The sequence below is a fragment of the Ahaetulla prasina genome, chromosome 3 (assembly GCF_028640845.1).
Source record: "Ahaetulla prasina isolate Xishuangbanna chromosome 3, ASM2864084v1, whole genome shotgun sequence".
NCBI classification, from domain to species: Eukaryota; Metazoa; Chordata; class Lepidosauria; order Squamata; family Colubridae; genus Ahaetulla; species Ahaetulla prasina.
Window position 1 is genome coordinate 110156854 of NC_080541.1, and position 15501 is coordinate 110172354.

At 40.1% G+C, this 15501-nt stretch overlaps 2 protein-coding genes across 6 annotated transcripts in view; both read left to right on the forward strand.

Annotated features, from left to right (window-relative positions):
* LOC131194161 (protocadherin alpha-5-like) overlaps positions 1 to 15501 on the forward strand; it is a 69962-nt gene that overhangs the window by 36362 nt on the left and 18099 nt on the right. The window contains exon 2 of one of the 2 annotated variants that reach the window (XM_058174879.1): positions 2408 to 2527. The exons of the other annotated variant lie outside the window; for it this stretch is intronic. Within the exon in view, the coding sequence (XP_058030862.1) occupies positions 2408 to 2413 (6 nt within the window). The 3' untranslated portion in view covers positions 2414 to 2527. Of the gene's footprint in view, positions 1 to 2407; positions 2528 to 15501 lie in introns of those variants that run through there. 2 annotated transcript variants of the gene reach the window in all.
* The window catches only part of LOC131194158 (protocadherin alpha-5-like), a 274200-nt gene that overhangs the window by 16272 nt on the left and 242427 nt on the right, over positions 1 to 15501 (forward strand). The window contains exons 1-2 of one of the 4 annotated variants that reach the window (XM_058174856.1): positions 2789 to 5320; positions 12925 to 12977. The exons of 1 other annotated variant lie outside the window; for it this stretch is intronic. In XM_058174856.1, the coding sequence (XP_058030839.1) occupies positions 2963 to 5320; positions 12925 to 12977 (2411 nt within the window). In that variant the 5' untranslated portion in view covers positions 2789 to 2962. Of the gene's footprint in view, positions 1 to 2788; positions 5321 to 8655; positions 12978 to 15501 lie in introns of those variants that run through there. 2 more of the 4 variants (XM_058174855.1, XM_058174845.1) reach the window with 2 other exon arrangements.

Genomic DNA, 15501 nt, shown 5'->3' on the forward strand with positions numbered 1-15501 from the left:
CCTTGGCTTTTGGAGTTGTCCCGAGTTGCGGTGTGCGAGTCCCGTCGCTGCGGCCGTGTCCGGCTTTGTGCGTCTGGGATCTCGGCACCGCGGTGGAGCGGACGCTGCTTCTTCGCGGCTCCCTTGTGGCGGGGGCCCGGCTCCCTGGGGAGCCGCGGCTCACAGTTTGGGAATCACTGCTTTATAAGGTAGGTAAAATGAGGACCCAGATTGTTGGGGGGGCAATAAGTTGACTTTGTAAATATACAAATAGAATGAGACTATTGCCTTACACACTGTAAGCCGCCCTGAGTCTTCGGAGAAGGGCGGGATATAAATGTAAATTAAAAAAAAAAGAGAGATTTAATTGACTCTGAAAAGTCAAAAAATGTAAAAAGTCTTTCAGAGGAATTCAGCACTCTTGAAATTACTTTGATATTGGGGGCATGATCACAGAACTATCAAACGTTTTGTTGCAAATAGTCAACAGGGTCACAAGAAACGTGTTGAGAAAAAAAGACATATATTAACTGCCAAAGATTTGAGAAGAATAAAACATAAAGTTACTGGGAACCCATTATCCTCTAGTGCTGTCATATTCCAGAACTGCAGCCTACCTGGAGTGCCCAGAAGTACAAGGTGTTCAGTCCTTAGTAGAACTTAAATATGTCCTCCAAATAGATTTCTGTATTGAATAGATACAAAGGCCTACATCATAGTTGTAGTAATTTCCAACCTGTATGCTAGCTGTACTGAAAATACATACATTATACGTTCATGTTTCTAAATAAAGATAATTGTAGACTATTGCTCAATGTTATAAAGAATATTTTAAAATAATAAATTATTTCTGTGAAATTAACTATAAGTGGTCAGTTCATCTTGAACATTTTTATTTATGTTCAACATTTGTTCAATGAGGCTGTACTGTCTGTCAGAAATTTCAAGTTGAGTGATTTTTTTCCCCTTCATTTGCTGCAGTTTTTATCTGCATGAATTCTGTCCTTTTAAAAAACTGTAAATAATGAGAAATAGTTTTTAAAGAGATAAGCAACTCTATGCAACTTCCATTCTGTGTTACTTTTTCTGCCATCTTCAGTTGTGAGGCAGGAAGAAAAACCATGTTTCTACAGTTTTTCAACTCGAAAAAAAACATTTCACAGTGGATGAATGGGATGATTTTTCTTTTCCTTTTTTCTTAATATCATTGTTTATCACTATAAACTGCTAATTTAAACAAGGTAAAAAGGCAATAACTTAACCCCAAAAATATATTTTGTGGTAACTTAGGATCCCACAGAAATGTCACAGACCTGGTTCAGCCAGATTAGAAACTTCATTGCTGATCATAATTAAGCCATATGAAACAGCAGACTGCCTATAATGTAAACTGGTCTTCTATCTGCAGTGATTCAGATGTTTAGCTTCCCCCTTCTCATGAATTAACAAATTCTTTGTGTAGCTGTTTGTGGCCTTGAAACTGATTGTTGAATGTTAACATAATTACCAACACTGACTCTTGGCTTACTTTTCACATGTAGTATAGTACCACAAAGTTGTTTCAGTGCCAGGTATCTTCCTCCCAAAAAGGAAACAAAAGTTTATTCTGCATCAAAATAAATATATTTTCTAAATTATAGGAAGTAATAATTGCATTACATTTAAAGCCCTCTCAAGCACTATATCCAATGTTGGGCAATATAGTTTCTGATAAATTAAAAAAAGTGCTAATAAGGGCAGGGATTATGGGTGTGGAAAGAAAACAGAAATTGAAAAATGTGTTTAACCTTGAGATAAGAAGACTTGATTGAGGGTGCATCTAATATCATCCTTAAAGAAGCTGAAGGAATATCATACAGAAGATATCTTGTTTTCTTGTTCCCAGGGGGGAGGAAATAGTGCAGTGGGTTCTGACTTCATGAATTCCACCCCCCACCAGCCTAACGAAGTCAATAGATTTGCTTCTATTTTCTTCTGAGCTATGAAAAGTAAAGGTACAAACTCCTTTATGATGCTTAGATGTTCAGTGTGTCTGTAGATGTGCCTGCATAAAAGGAAAAAAAAAAACAATGAAAAATTCTTATATGAGTTTATTTAGCGACAGACTCATTAAGTCACTTGAAATTAAATAAAAGAGTAAATGTTTGAATTTCAGTATCATTTCCTTCTCAAAAGATTTAGTACAAAATTAAATAGGGGTCATAAATACATGGGTTAGATTGCAACATATAATCTATTTCTGGAATAAACCAGTTACGGCATCACATGGGTTTTGAGAACTTGCCCTGCTTGTCATTTGCCTAAAAGGTTCAGGAGCAGCATAAACTCAGAAATAAAACTAGAAAAGTACTTCTGCTTTCATAGCATTGGAATACCGTTATGAGTTTCTTTGGAATTAATGTTCCAATGTTTGTGATCTTGTTCAAAGGCCTGATTCAAATGGTTTGCGACTACTTCAACTTCCCCCCATCTATCTATTGGGAGCAATGGGAAAGATGGCCAGAGAACCAGACAAATATCCATTCCATTATAATGCATTTCCATGGAAGCACCAAGGAATCAATATAAGATCTAAATTAATATAATAGTTAAAGAACAAAAGAATCAAAACTACACATCAAAGATACATGAAGAATTCAAGCAAGCCCTTGAAGCCTTAAGGAAAGAATATCACAGAGGCTCAATGAAGAAAGGAAGTGTGTTTCTCATTTTGAATTTTCATCACAAGAGGTCGCTGTTTCCTAAGGAAACTCTCTAAATGAAACTGAAAATGCAGAGCCCCTCCCTTAAAGGGACAGACATTCCTGCCAGGCAGATCCACAAGGGAAATCTTGAACAACAGAGAAAGCTCAACAAGCCAAGATTCAACCTAGGAACGCATTGTCAGTATGGCTGGGGTAGATGGTCTCTGCTCCTGACATCTTTGAGACAAGATATTTAGAGAAAAAGAGAAGAGCTTGCTGGTGTTGTGCCTGGGTCTGCAATGCTTACCTGGCCGAAGGGGCTGCTGCAGCTGCTTCTGCTCCACACTGCCTGGAAAATGGGGAGCGGCCAGCTCCATTATTCTGTGCTGGAGGAATCCCAGCACGGCACCTTTGTGGGCCGCATCGCCCAGGATCTGGGGTTGGAGGTGAGCGAGCTGGTGCCTCGGATGTTCCGGATGCTGTCCAAAGGAGAGAAGGACTATTTTGAGGTAAACCTGCAGAATGGGATCTTGTTTGTAAATTCCCGGATAGACAGGGAGGAGCTGTGTGCCAAGAATGTAGACTGTGTCCTTCATCTGGAGGTGATTGTGGAGAAGCCTCTAAGGTTCTTCCATGTGGAGGTTGAAGTCAAAGATATTAATGACAATGTTCCCATCTTCTCAGCCAGGGAACAGATCCTGAGCATGGCTGAACTGATAAAATCTGGTACCCGATTCCCATTAGAGAGAGCCTCTGATGCAGATATTGGTACTAATGCTCTGTTAACTTACAAGCTCAGCCCAAGCAACCATTTTATTCTTGATTCAGGAAATAATGAAGATTCGAGTAAATCTGTAGTCCTTGTACTGAAGGTTCCACTTGACAGAGAGGAGAGCCCCGTGCATCATTTAATACTGACAGCCACTGATGGTGGTGAACCGAAACTCACAGGAACTGTTCAGCTAGTCATCAATGTGCTGGATGTCAATGACAACCATCCTTCATTTAACCAATCTGTTTACAGGGTAAAGTTGCTAGAAAATACAGATGGTGGGTCATTAGTTATTAATCTGAATGCTACAGACTTAGATGAAGGGCTTAATAGGGAAATATCTTATTATTTTAGTAAAGAAGTACCTTTGTATGTCACAAAGCTCTTTAGTATAAATTCTGATACTGGGGAAATCAGAGTGAATGGAAAATTGGACTATGAAGATATTAATTGCTATGAACTTCAAATTGTTGCAGAAGATAAAGGCAGTTCTCCATTATCAGGACATTGTGAAGTTTTTATTGACATATTGGACATGAATGATAATAGTCCAGAAGTATTTGTGAATTCTCTCTCTGTGCCATTGCCAGAAGATTCCACTCCAGGGACTGTGGTAGCTATCCTCAGTGCTTCAGACAAGGATTCTGGAATCAATGGACAAGTAACATGTGTTCTACAGCCCTCTGAGGTGCCTTTCAAAATAGTGTCCACATTCAAAAATTACTACTCCCTAATTGTTGGAGCATCTTTGGATAGGGAGCAGGTGACTGAGTACAGGATGGTTGTGACAGTGGAAGATCAAGGCGTTCCACCACTGTCTTCTAGCATCACTCTCGTAGTGCCTATTAGTGACATAAATGATAATGCTCCAGCTTTCACTCAACCATCCTACACAATCTTTGTGAAGGAGAACAATCCCCCTGGTGCTCACATTTTCACAGTATCAGCCATGGACCCAGATGTAGCTGAAAATGCCCTGATCACCTATTGGATAGATGAGAAGCTCTGGCCATTGTCAAGCTACATCTCTGTACATTCGGAGAGTGGAAAACTTTATGCTTTGCAGTCCTTAGACTATGAGGAGTTGAAACTGCTAGAGTTCCAGGTGAGAGCCAAGGATGCTGGAATGCCCACCTTGTGTGGCAATGCAACTCTTCAGGTGTTTGTGTTGGATGAGAATGACAATGCGCCTGTTGTGTCAAGATCATCAGAAGAGAACCTGATTCTTCTCGTGGTCCCTGTGATGCCTGGGCATATTGTAGGCAAGATCCATGCCTTGGATGCGGATTCTGGATACAATGCATGGCTAAGGTATGAACTGATTGAAGAAAGCAATGGTCCATGGACTGTAGGGCAGTATAGCGGTGAGGTGAGTACCAAATATTCTTTGGATGAATCAGAAGGAAGCAAAATCCAGAGTGTGTTGGTTCTTGTGAAGGACCATGGAAAACCTCAACTCTCAGCCACAGCTACCCTGAGTGTGTCACTTGTGACAAGTGGTCAGACAATGAAAACAGATATTAATCTCCCCAGGTCAGGGGAGACCTTTGTGTCCCTGGTGGACTCAATCAACGTCTATCTGATCATTGCCATCTGCTCTGTCTCCAGCCTCTTCTTGTTGGCCACTCTCATCTATGTGGCCCTGCGATGCCACTGCAAGGCAAAGGAACCCATGGTTTATGGCCCTGGCATGGCCACCCTGGTGTGCGCCAGTGAAGTGGGCAGCTGGTCCTATTCCAATCGCCACAGCCACATCCTGGCAGGTGTGAGTGCAGAGGCTGGTGCCAAGAGTGACCTTATGATTTTCAGTCCCAACATTCCTGTTTTTGCAAATAATGGGGAACTTAGGAATGGGACAGAATTGATCCCAGATTCAGCTAAAGAGGTGAGTTTCTGGTTTTGAAATAGTTGATAGTCATTCAAAATTGTATTTATGTTTTATCACTTTAGGATCAGTTTTGGTATTTATCTATCTACAGTATATTCAGAAAATGTTCAGATACCCTTCAGTTTTGTCAATTTTGTTATGCTGCAGCCTGATTCTACAATTGTTGAAATTCATTTTTTTTCTTATCAATCTACAGTTTATATCCTATAATGACAAAGTGAAAACAGAATTTTAGAAATATCTGTAAATTCATTGGAAAAAAAAGAACTATCACATTGGCTTTCAGGCATATCACTCAGTGCTTTATTAAAGAATAATATAATATAATATAACAACAGAGTTGGAAGGGACCTTGGAGACCTTCTAGTCCAACCCCCTGCCCAGGCAGGGCAGGAAACCCTACACCATCTCAGTCAGATGGTTATCCAACATTTTCTTAAAAATTTCCAGTTTTGGAACATTCACAACTTCTGCAGGCAAGTCATTCCACTTATTAATTGTTCTAACTGTCAGGAAATTTCTCCTTAGTTCTAAGTTGCTTCTTTCCTTGATCAGTTTCCACCCATTGCTTCTTGTTCTACCCTCAGGTGCTTTGGAGAACAGCCCAACTCCCTCTTCTTTGTGGCAACCCCTGAGATATTGGAACACTGCTATCATGTCTCCCCTAGTCCTTCTTTTTATTAAACTAGACATACCGAGTTCCTGCAACCATTCTTCATATGTTTTAGCCTCCAGTCCCCTAATCATCTTTGTTGCTCTTCTCTGCACTCTTTCTAGAGTCTCAACATCCTTTTTACATCGCGGCGACTAAAACTGAATGCAATATTCCAAGTGTGGCCTTACCAAGGCATTATAAAGTGGCACTAACACTTCACGTGATCTTGATTCTATCCTTCTGTTTATGCAGCCCAGAACTGTGTTGCCTTTTTTAGCAGCTGCTGCACACTGCTGGCTCATATCTAAATGGTTATCCACTAGGACTCCAAGAATCTTTGGCAGCAATTACAGCATAGAATCATTTTAAGTATGACATGGTAAACTTTGCACACCTGGATTGGGGGATTTTCTGCCATTGTTCCTTGCAAATCCTCAGAAGCTCAGTCAGGTTGGATGGTGACAGTTGGTGGACAGCCATTTTCAGGTCCCTCCAAAGATATTCAGTAGGGTTCAAGCCAGAGCTCTGGCTGGGCTACTCTTAAGACACTCACAGAGCCATGTGACTCCTGTGTGGTTAGATCGTTGTCATGTTGGAAAGCGAACCTTCGGCCCATTCAGCTTTTCCTCAACCCTGACCAGTCTCCCAGTCCCTGCTGCTAAAAAATACCCACACAGCATGATGATGCTGCCACCACCATGCTCCACTGTTGGGATGATATTAGGCAGGTGATGAGCGGTGCCTTGGTTCCTCAAGATATAACATTTAGAATAGAAGCCAAACAGTTCAATCTTGGTTTCTTTGAATCAGAGAATCTTGTTCCACATAGTTTAAGGTGCTTTTTTGCAAACTCCAAGTGGGCTTTCATGTGTTTTGCCCTGAGGGCAGGCTGCTGTCTAACCACTCTGCCCTAAAGCCCAGATTGGTGGAGGGTTTTCCTTCTGGAAATCTGTTCCATCTTCACACAGGATCTCTAGAACTCAGTTAGTGGCCATCGGATTCTTGGTCATCTTTCTTATTAAGGCCCTTCTGCTTGATTGCTCAGTATGACCGGGCCACCAACTCTTGGAAAAGTCCTGGTTGTGCCAAACATCTTCCATTTGAAAATTATGGAGGCTACTGTGCTCTTAGGAACCTTCAGTGCAACAGAAATTTTATTGTAGCCTTCCCCAGATCTGTGCCTTGCAATAATTCTGTCCCTGAGCTCTGCAGGAAGTTCCTTTGATCTCATGGCTTTTACATGGCTACAGTATACATTGCCAGCTGTGAGGCCTTTTATAGAAGGTGTGTGCCTTTCCAAATCATGTCCAATCAATTTATTTTACCACAGGTCAACTACAATCAAGGTATAGAAAAATGTCACCAATGATGAAGAGCAATGGGAGGCACCAGAGCTAAATTTCATGTTGTGTTGCCCTATTCACTCACACTCATACATTAGTGTGGTTTATGGAGGGTTTTATTTGTCTTCCCCCAGCAGTTCTCTTCACCCAGCTTTATAACTGTCCCAACCGAAGCCAGCCACAATTAGTCCATAACACAAATAGCAAGCTGCTCAAACTTTGAGTCCAATAAATGAACGTAAAGCCCCCCGGGCAAAACTTGAAGTATATCCACGTTAGCTCATGGATTCTATCTATCTATCTATCTACCTGTCTATCTCACTCATTTTATATTTACAATAATGGTAATACCTAAAAATGTGAGCTCATAATGCATTTGTTAAATCAAGATATTGAGTTACAAATCTATAATGTTTTTTGTAAGTAAGTAGGTTTGGAATGATAATGGTATTCAAAGATATGCTTCAAAATCATATTTTATCTAATAGTCTGTATGATATAAATAGGGATGTGGTGGCTCAGTGACTAAGATGCAGAGTTTGTCAATCGAAAGGTCAGCAATTCAGCAGTTCAAATCCCTAGAGCCACATAACGGGATGAACTCCCATTACTTGTCCCAGCTTCTGCCAACCTACCAGTTCGAAAGCATGTGAAAAATGCAAGTAGAAAATAGGGACCACCTTTGGTGGGAAGGTAACAGCGTTCCATGCGCCTTTGGCATTTAATCATGCCAGGCACATGACCACAGAGATGTCTTTGGACAACGCTGGCTCTTTGGCTTTGAAATGGAGATGAGAACCGCCCTCTAGAGCCAGGAACGACTAGCACATATGTGTAAGGGGAACCTTTACCTTTTATGATGTAAATATAAATAAATTTTACTCTTCTAATGTTCTTATATTAATTCTATATGGATTCTAGCAATGTTTCTCAGACTTGGCAACTTTCAGATCTGTGGACTTCAACTCCCAGAATTCTCAGAAAGAAGACATTTGGAAATGAAGCCCCTACCCTTTTAAGCTGCCAAGGCTGGGAACTGAAATACTAATCTGTAGCTCATGAACAGTCAACCAATACATTCTAGAAATTCACATGGAGTTTTTCAGGGCAATTTTTTTTCAGGCTAATTCAATGTTCCTTCAATGGCACCATGGTTCTGTACATCTGTGAACAATGGATGAGATCACAAAAGTTACAGATAATTTACATGTCTCATTTCTTTTTTATTTTTTTATTTTAAAAACATTTTATTAGATTATAGAATAAAATACAAAAATAAAATGCAAATAATAGGACATAATGGGGAGGAAAAGGGGAAAGAAAAGTAAGGAGGAGAAGGAGAAAAGAAAAAGTATTGTCTTCCAACTCCCTCTGTTGCAGTAGAATAAAACATTAACATCAAACCTCAACTTTTTATTTTTCCATAATAATATAAACTAGCCATTTCTATAACAACAAAGCAATCTGTAGGACCCAAAATCAAAGTTTCATTTTCCCCCACCTCTAGCACAAAGTCCAGAAGTGGTCTCCAGCAACAAAAGTACTTACATTCTTTTCTTTGTTCAAAATAGTCCATTTAGCCATCTCTTCCAACTCTACTGTAACCATTTGTCCATGGTGGGAATCAAGGTGTCTGTCCATTTTTGTGTATTTTTGTCTTGCTGCCATCAACATATATAAAATCAAAGTTCTACATTTTTTTTCCAAGTCTTTTTCCATTAAACCCAAAAGAAAATTTCTGGTTTCAGCTTTATTTTCATTTTAAGAATTTTCTGTATTAAAATATGAATATTTAAAATTTCGTTGCTTTATCACATGTCCACCATAAATGATAAAAGGTCTCTTCTTTACTTTTACATTTCCAACGTTCATTTGAAATACCTTTATACATTCTACATAACATATCCGTTGTTAAATACCAGCGATATATCATCTTATAAAATTTTTCTTTTAAATTATAGTTTAGTGTGAATTTTAAACCTTTCATACACATATTTTTCCATTGTTCAAGCATCACATTATATCCAAAGTTTCTTGCCCACAGAATCATACAATTCACTTTCACTGAATCATACAGTTCACTTTCCAAATTCAGTTTCAGTAACATTTTATAAACGTCAGCAATAATATGCTCATCACTACCACACAGTAAGATTTCCAATTCATTTTTAATAAAATGAAACCCATGACTCTTTAGTTTAAATCTTTCTTTCAGTTTTTGATATGTAAATCAATGGCAAATGTAACCTTCTAAATCTAGCTCTCCCTCTACTTTAGGGAAGGGTCACCAGAGTTGAAAGATATTATTTTACCATAAGTCCACCAATCTGGCTTCGCCACCTTTTCTTTTCTTAAAAAAGCTTCCTGGAGAGAAATCCAAAGAGGCAACTTTTTAGAAAACCTTGTTTTGTATTTATTCCAAACTCTTAGTTTAGTATAATACATCTAGCAAAGTGATTATTAAAATCAACATTAACTTTAACTTTGTCATACCATAGATAACTGTGCCATCCAACTTTAATTCATGGTCCTCTAAATCAAGTAGCCTCTTTTTCTGGAGGTTCATCCTTTCTTTTAACCAGGCCTGGTAGCATGTATCAAAATACAATGTCAAATCTTATGAAAATTGAGTTTGGTAAACCCAAACTCCCTCTTTCCTTAGCATCTTGCACTAACTTGTATTTAATTCTAGGGTTTTTCCCTTGACATATAAACTTGGAAATGTCCCTCTCCTAATGTCTCATTCCTATCCATACAAATGAAAGTTCTAAACAATAAATAAATGGGGTGACTTAATATAATATTTAATTACACTTTTTTAATGACTAGGGGATTAACCTCTTACATTCAGGTTACTTCTTATATATATGGTCATGAATGTACTCAAGCACTGCATTGAAAAGGTATATGTATCTGTTCACGAAAACTCGATAATTATTAGAAATCTGCTGTGAATACAAAATGAAAGTCTGGAAAGAATATCACAGAGGCTCAATGAAGAAAGGAAGTGAGTTTCTCATTTTGAATTTTCATCACAAGAGGTCGCTGTTTCCTAAGGAAACTCTCTAAATGAAACTGAAAATGCAGAGCCCCTCCCTTAAAGGGACAGACATTCCTGCCAGCCAAATCCACAAGGGAAATTCCGAACAACAGAGAAAGATTCAACAAACCAAGATTCAACCTATGAAAGCATTGCCAGTATGGCTGGGCTAGAGGGGCTCTGCTCCTGACACATTTAAAGCAAGATATTTAGAGAAAAAGAGAAGAGCTTGCTGGGGTTGTGCCTGGGTCTGCAATGCTTACCTGGCTGAAGGGGCTGCTGCAGTTGCTTCTGCTCCACACTGCTTGGAAAATGGGGAGCGGCCAGCTCCATTATTCTGTGCTGGAGGAATCCCAGCACGGCACCTTTGTGGGCCGCATTGCCCAGGATCTGGGGTTGGAGGTGAGTAAGCTGGTGCCTCGGATGTTCCGGATGCTGTCCAAAGGAGAGAAGGACTATTTTGAGGTAAACCTGCAGAATGGGATCTTGTTTGTAAATTCCCGGATAGACAGGGAGGAGCTGTGTGCCAAGAATGCAGACTGTGTCCTTCATCTGGAGGTGATTGTGGAGAAACCTCTCAGGTTCTTCCATGTGGAGATTGAAATCAAAGACATTAATGATAATGCTCCCATCTTCTCAGCCAGGGAACAGATCCTGAGCATAGCAGAATTTATAACAGCATCTGGTACCCGATTCCTCTTAGAGAGAGCATCTGATGAAGATATTGGTACTAATGCTCTGTTAACATACAAGCTCAGGCCAAGCAACCATTTTGCTCTTGATTTAGGAAATGATGAAGATGAGAGTAAATCTGTAGTCCTTGTACTGAAGGTTCCACTTGATAGAGAGGAGAGCCCTGTGCATCATTTAGTACTGACAGCCACTGATGGTGGTGAACCAAAACTCACAGGAACTGTTCAGCTAATCATCAATGTGCTGGATGTCAATGACAACCCTCCTGTGTTTAATCAATCTGCTTATAGGGTAAAGTTGCTAGAAAACACAGTCAGTGGGTCATTAGTTATTAATCTGAATGCTACAGACTTAGATGAAGGGATTAATAGGGAAATCTCTTATTCTTTTCATGATAGTGTCGCTCTACATGTTGCAAAGTTGTTTACTATAAATTCTGATACTGGGGAAATCAGAGTAATTGGAAAATTGGATTATGAAGTAAGTAAGTTCTATGAACTTCCAATTGTAGTACTAGATAAAGGCAGTTCTCAATTAACTGGGCACTGTAAAGTTCTCATTGACGTTTTGGACATGAATGACAACATTCCAGAATTATCTGTGAATTCTCTCTCTGTGCCATTGCCAGAGGACTCCCCTCCAGGGACTGTGGTAGCCATCATCAGTGCTTCTGACAAGGATTCTGGTAACAATGGACAGATAAACTGTTTCCTCTGGCCCACTGGAGTACCCTTCAAACTCGAGTCCACATTCAAGAATTACTACTCCTTAATTGTTGGAGCATCTTTGGATAGGGAGCAGGTGACTGAGTACAGGATGGTTGTGACAGTGGAAGATCAAGGCGTTCCACCACTGTCTTCTAGCATCACACTCTTAGTGCCTGTTAGTGACATAAATGACAATGCTCCAGCTTTCACTCAACCCTCCTACACTGTCTTTGTGAAGGAGAACAATCCCCCTGGTGCTCACATCTTCACACTATCTGCCTCGGACCTAGACATAGATGAGAATGCCCTGATCAGCTATTGGATAGATGAGAAGCTCTGGCCATTGTCAAGCTACATCTCTGTACATTCGGAGAGTGGAAAACTCTATGCTTTGCAGTCCTTGGACTATGAGGAATTGAAAGTGCTGGAGTTCCAGGTGAGAGCTAAGGATGCTGGACTTCCCTCCTTATGTGGTAATGTGACTGTTCAAGTCTTTGTGATAGATGAGAATGACAATGCACCTTCCATTTCAAGATCATCAGAAGAAAACTTGATTATTCTCATGGTCCCTGTGATGCCTGGGCATATTGTAGGCAAGATCCATGCCTTGGATGCGGATTCTGGATACAATGCATGGCTAAAGTATGAATTGGTTGAAGAAAGCAATGGTCCATGGTCTGTGGGGCAGTATAGTGGTGAGGTGAGTACCAAATATTATCTGGATGAATCAGACGGAAGCAAAATCCAGAATATCCTTATTCTTGTGAACGATCATGGAAAACCTCAACTATCAGCCACAGCCACCTTGAGTGTGTCACTTGTGACAAGTGGTCAGACAATCAAAACGGATATTAATCTTCAAAGGTCAGGGGAGACCTTCGTGCCCCTGGTGGACTCAATCAACATCTATCTGATCATTGCCATCTGCTCTGTTTCCAGCCTCTTCTTGCTGGCCGCTCTCATCTATGTGGCCCTGCGATGCCACTGCAAGGCAAAGGAACCCATGGTTTATGGCCCTGGCATGGCCACCCTGGTGTGTGCCAGTGAAGTGGGCAGCTGGTCCTTTTCCAATCGCCACAGCCACATCCTGGCTGGTGTGAGTGCAGAGGCTGGTGTCAAGAGCGATCTCATGATTTTCAGTCCCAATATTCCTGTCTTTGCAGATAATGGGGAAATTATCAACGGGGTGGATGTGCCCCCAGATTCTGCTAAAAAGGTGAGTCCAGCTCTTGGAGTTCTTGTCATACACTTAGCATCGTATTACCATGCTTTTAATTAAGGATTAGTCTTGGGTTAATATTATTTTTGAATTGTTAGGCTTAGCCACCGATGGTAAATAAATTGAATTACAAATCATTAATACTTTTTTATGAAGAAATATTTTTCAAATTTTAGAAGATATGGAAAAGTGCAAAGAAAGTTTGTAGTTTACAATAAGTAAATTTGTCTTATAATGAAAGTGAACATAAGTAGGCTCTTCCCCTGATATTATCTTTTGCCCTGCCAAGCTATTCTTGATCTTTGTCTTCTTTACAGATGGACATTAATCAGGTGTGGGTTCTACTTACCTTTACTTCCAGTTCGCAAGGGACTGCATGCTCGCTCCGCTCATGCGCTTCGCTCATTCCTGATGATTTCAGGGTCAGTGGGCGGAGCCTCTTGCCGGTTTTACTACCAATTCGCAAGAACCGGTCTGAACTGGGGACAGCCCACCACTGACATTAATGAATGATTTTTCTTTTGTTGATAGTTTTATTATTTGATGGATCAGTTCTCAATGGATGCCTCTTTTTGTGACAATATTTGTATGTACTGCATAGTTTGGAAAATTTTAAAACTTTATTAATCTGCTAGATACACAGATCTTTATACATTTTTTTCATATGTTGTTGGTAACTTTAGAAATAGAAAGTATAATATTGTTAACAATTCGATAGAAGTAATATATTTGTAATATAGAAATTATAACTGATAACTGGATAGTCATATTCATAAAATGATCAAATATTACTTTGTACTAGAGCTCCCTAATCCAAACTGGAATGGCCTTGTCAGTTTAACAACCATTAGGTGGATTCTTTTATCCTGTTTCTATTGCAGCACCTGCAGTGTCACACTTTGTGAGGTTGGAAGGAATCAAATGATCTTTCTAAGCCAAAGTCCCTCCCAATCGTTACATTCTATAATTCAAGTCTTTGAGAATGATGTCAACTTAGCATGTGTTTTGGAAGAGGGAAAGATTTATATCATATGAAAACCCAAATCTTTGTTTTATATAGCTGAATGAATAATCTGAGAGAATAGATGATTGGAGGAGGGAAATCTTGCAACCTTTAACAAATATTCAAAGCATGATGATCAAAAGCTCATCAAACTGTAGGCAGGTATGAAAAGTCAAAACTTCATGGCTAGCTAATAGTTGGCAGTAGATTCCAAGACTTTCAACTTTAGTGGCTAAATTTGTATTTCTTTAGCTAAGGAGGGAGGAGAAGCGGGGAAGGGGGATGGAGAAGGTGAGAGAGAAAGAGAGAGAGAGAGAGAAAGCGAGAGAGAGAGCGCATCTGAAATTAATATTTAAAACAGGAAAACAAGCATTTCAGCAGTTAATTGCTGATTGTATTGAGTAATATAATATTGACTACACTTTATATTACGTAAATAAATAAGATATATCCATATGATGAATTCATTTCCCCCCATTTAATTGTAAACATGGCCTCAACTTTAGTCCTAATGCCCCCATTGCCACTCAAAAAGGCTGCTTAACACTGTCCCAAAGATGTCCTAGACTTCGGGAACAGTATGATTTCTCTACGACCCAGTATCCCCCAGCATCTGCCATGTGCCATGTACCTTCCAACAGTGTTCTCTTTCAGTAGATGGGCCCCTGTGGCCTGCCCAAAAGCTGATCCAGACACACAGAGCTTCGTTATTGAAGTGGTTTCAGAAAAGGCTCTTCTGAAGCCTCTGTAGCAGGGGTGAAATGCTCCCGGTTCGGACTGGATTGGCTGATCCGGTAGCGATGGTGGCGGGTGGTTCGGAGAACTGGTAGCAAAATCCCTGTCCCCCCCACGCCCACCCAATGCACGGTTGCTCACTTCCCTGCTTGCCGCTTCTTCTAAAAAAATGCTTTTAAAAGGTAAAAAAAAGGCTCTGGTGATCCCAGCTGAGCTGCCCGATAGTCAGAACCTTTTTTTTTACTTTTAAAAGGATTTTTTAACAACCTATTCGGCCAAATAGGTTGTAAAAAAATACTTTTAAAAGTAAAAAAAAAAAAAAATCATGCGCCACACCTGATCACCCCTCCACGTGCTGTTCTACTTACCCAAGCTTCCTTTTGGTTTGCACTGTCTGCATGTACACACATGTTGCATTTGGTGCAGGTTGCACACTGCACACCAGTGCTCTGTAGCTTCAAAAACCACACCATGCCCCATTTTCATATGATTTTTGGAGGTTCCAGAGGTTGTGCATATATTTCTCACGTGATTTCTGGAGGGTCAAAAGGTAATGGAAGAGCACACCCCATTCTCATTCAACCTCCACAGCCTCCAAAACTTGTGCAAGAAGGGGGCAAGTTTTCCAGAATAGTTGTCAGAAGTTGTCAGCAAGTGATTGCTGATGTGTCATCCAAAACGTTGTGATGTGTCATCCTTGACACATATCAGAGGTTTGCTATCACTTCTCTAATGTGACAATTATTCATGTTTATGCTCCCAAAACTGATGCAGAAGATGAGG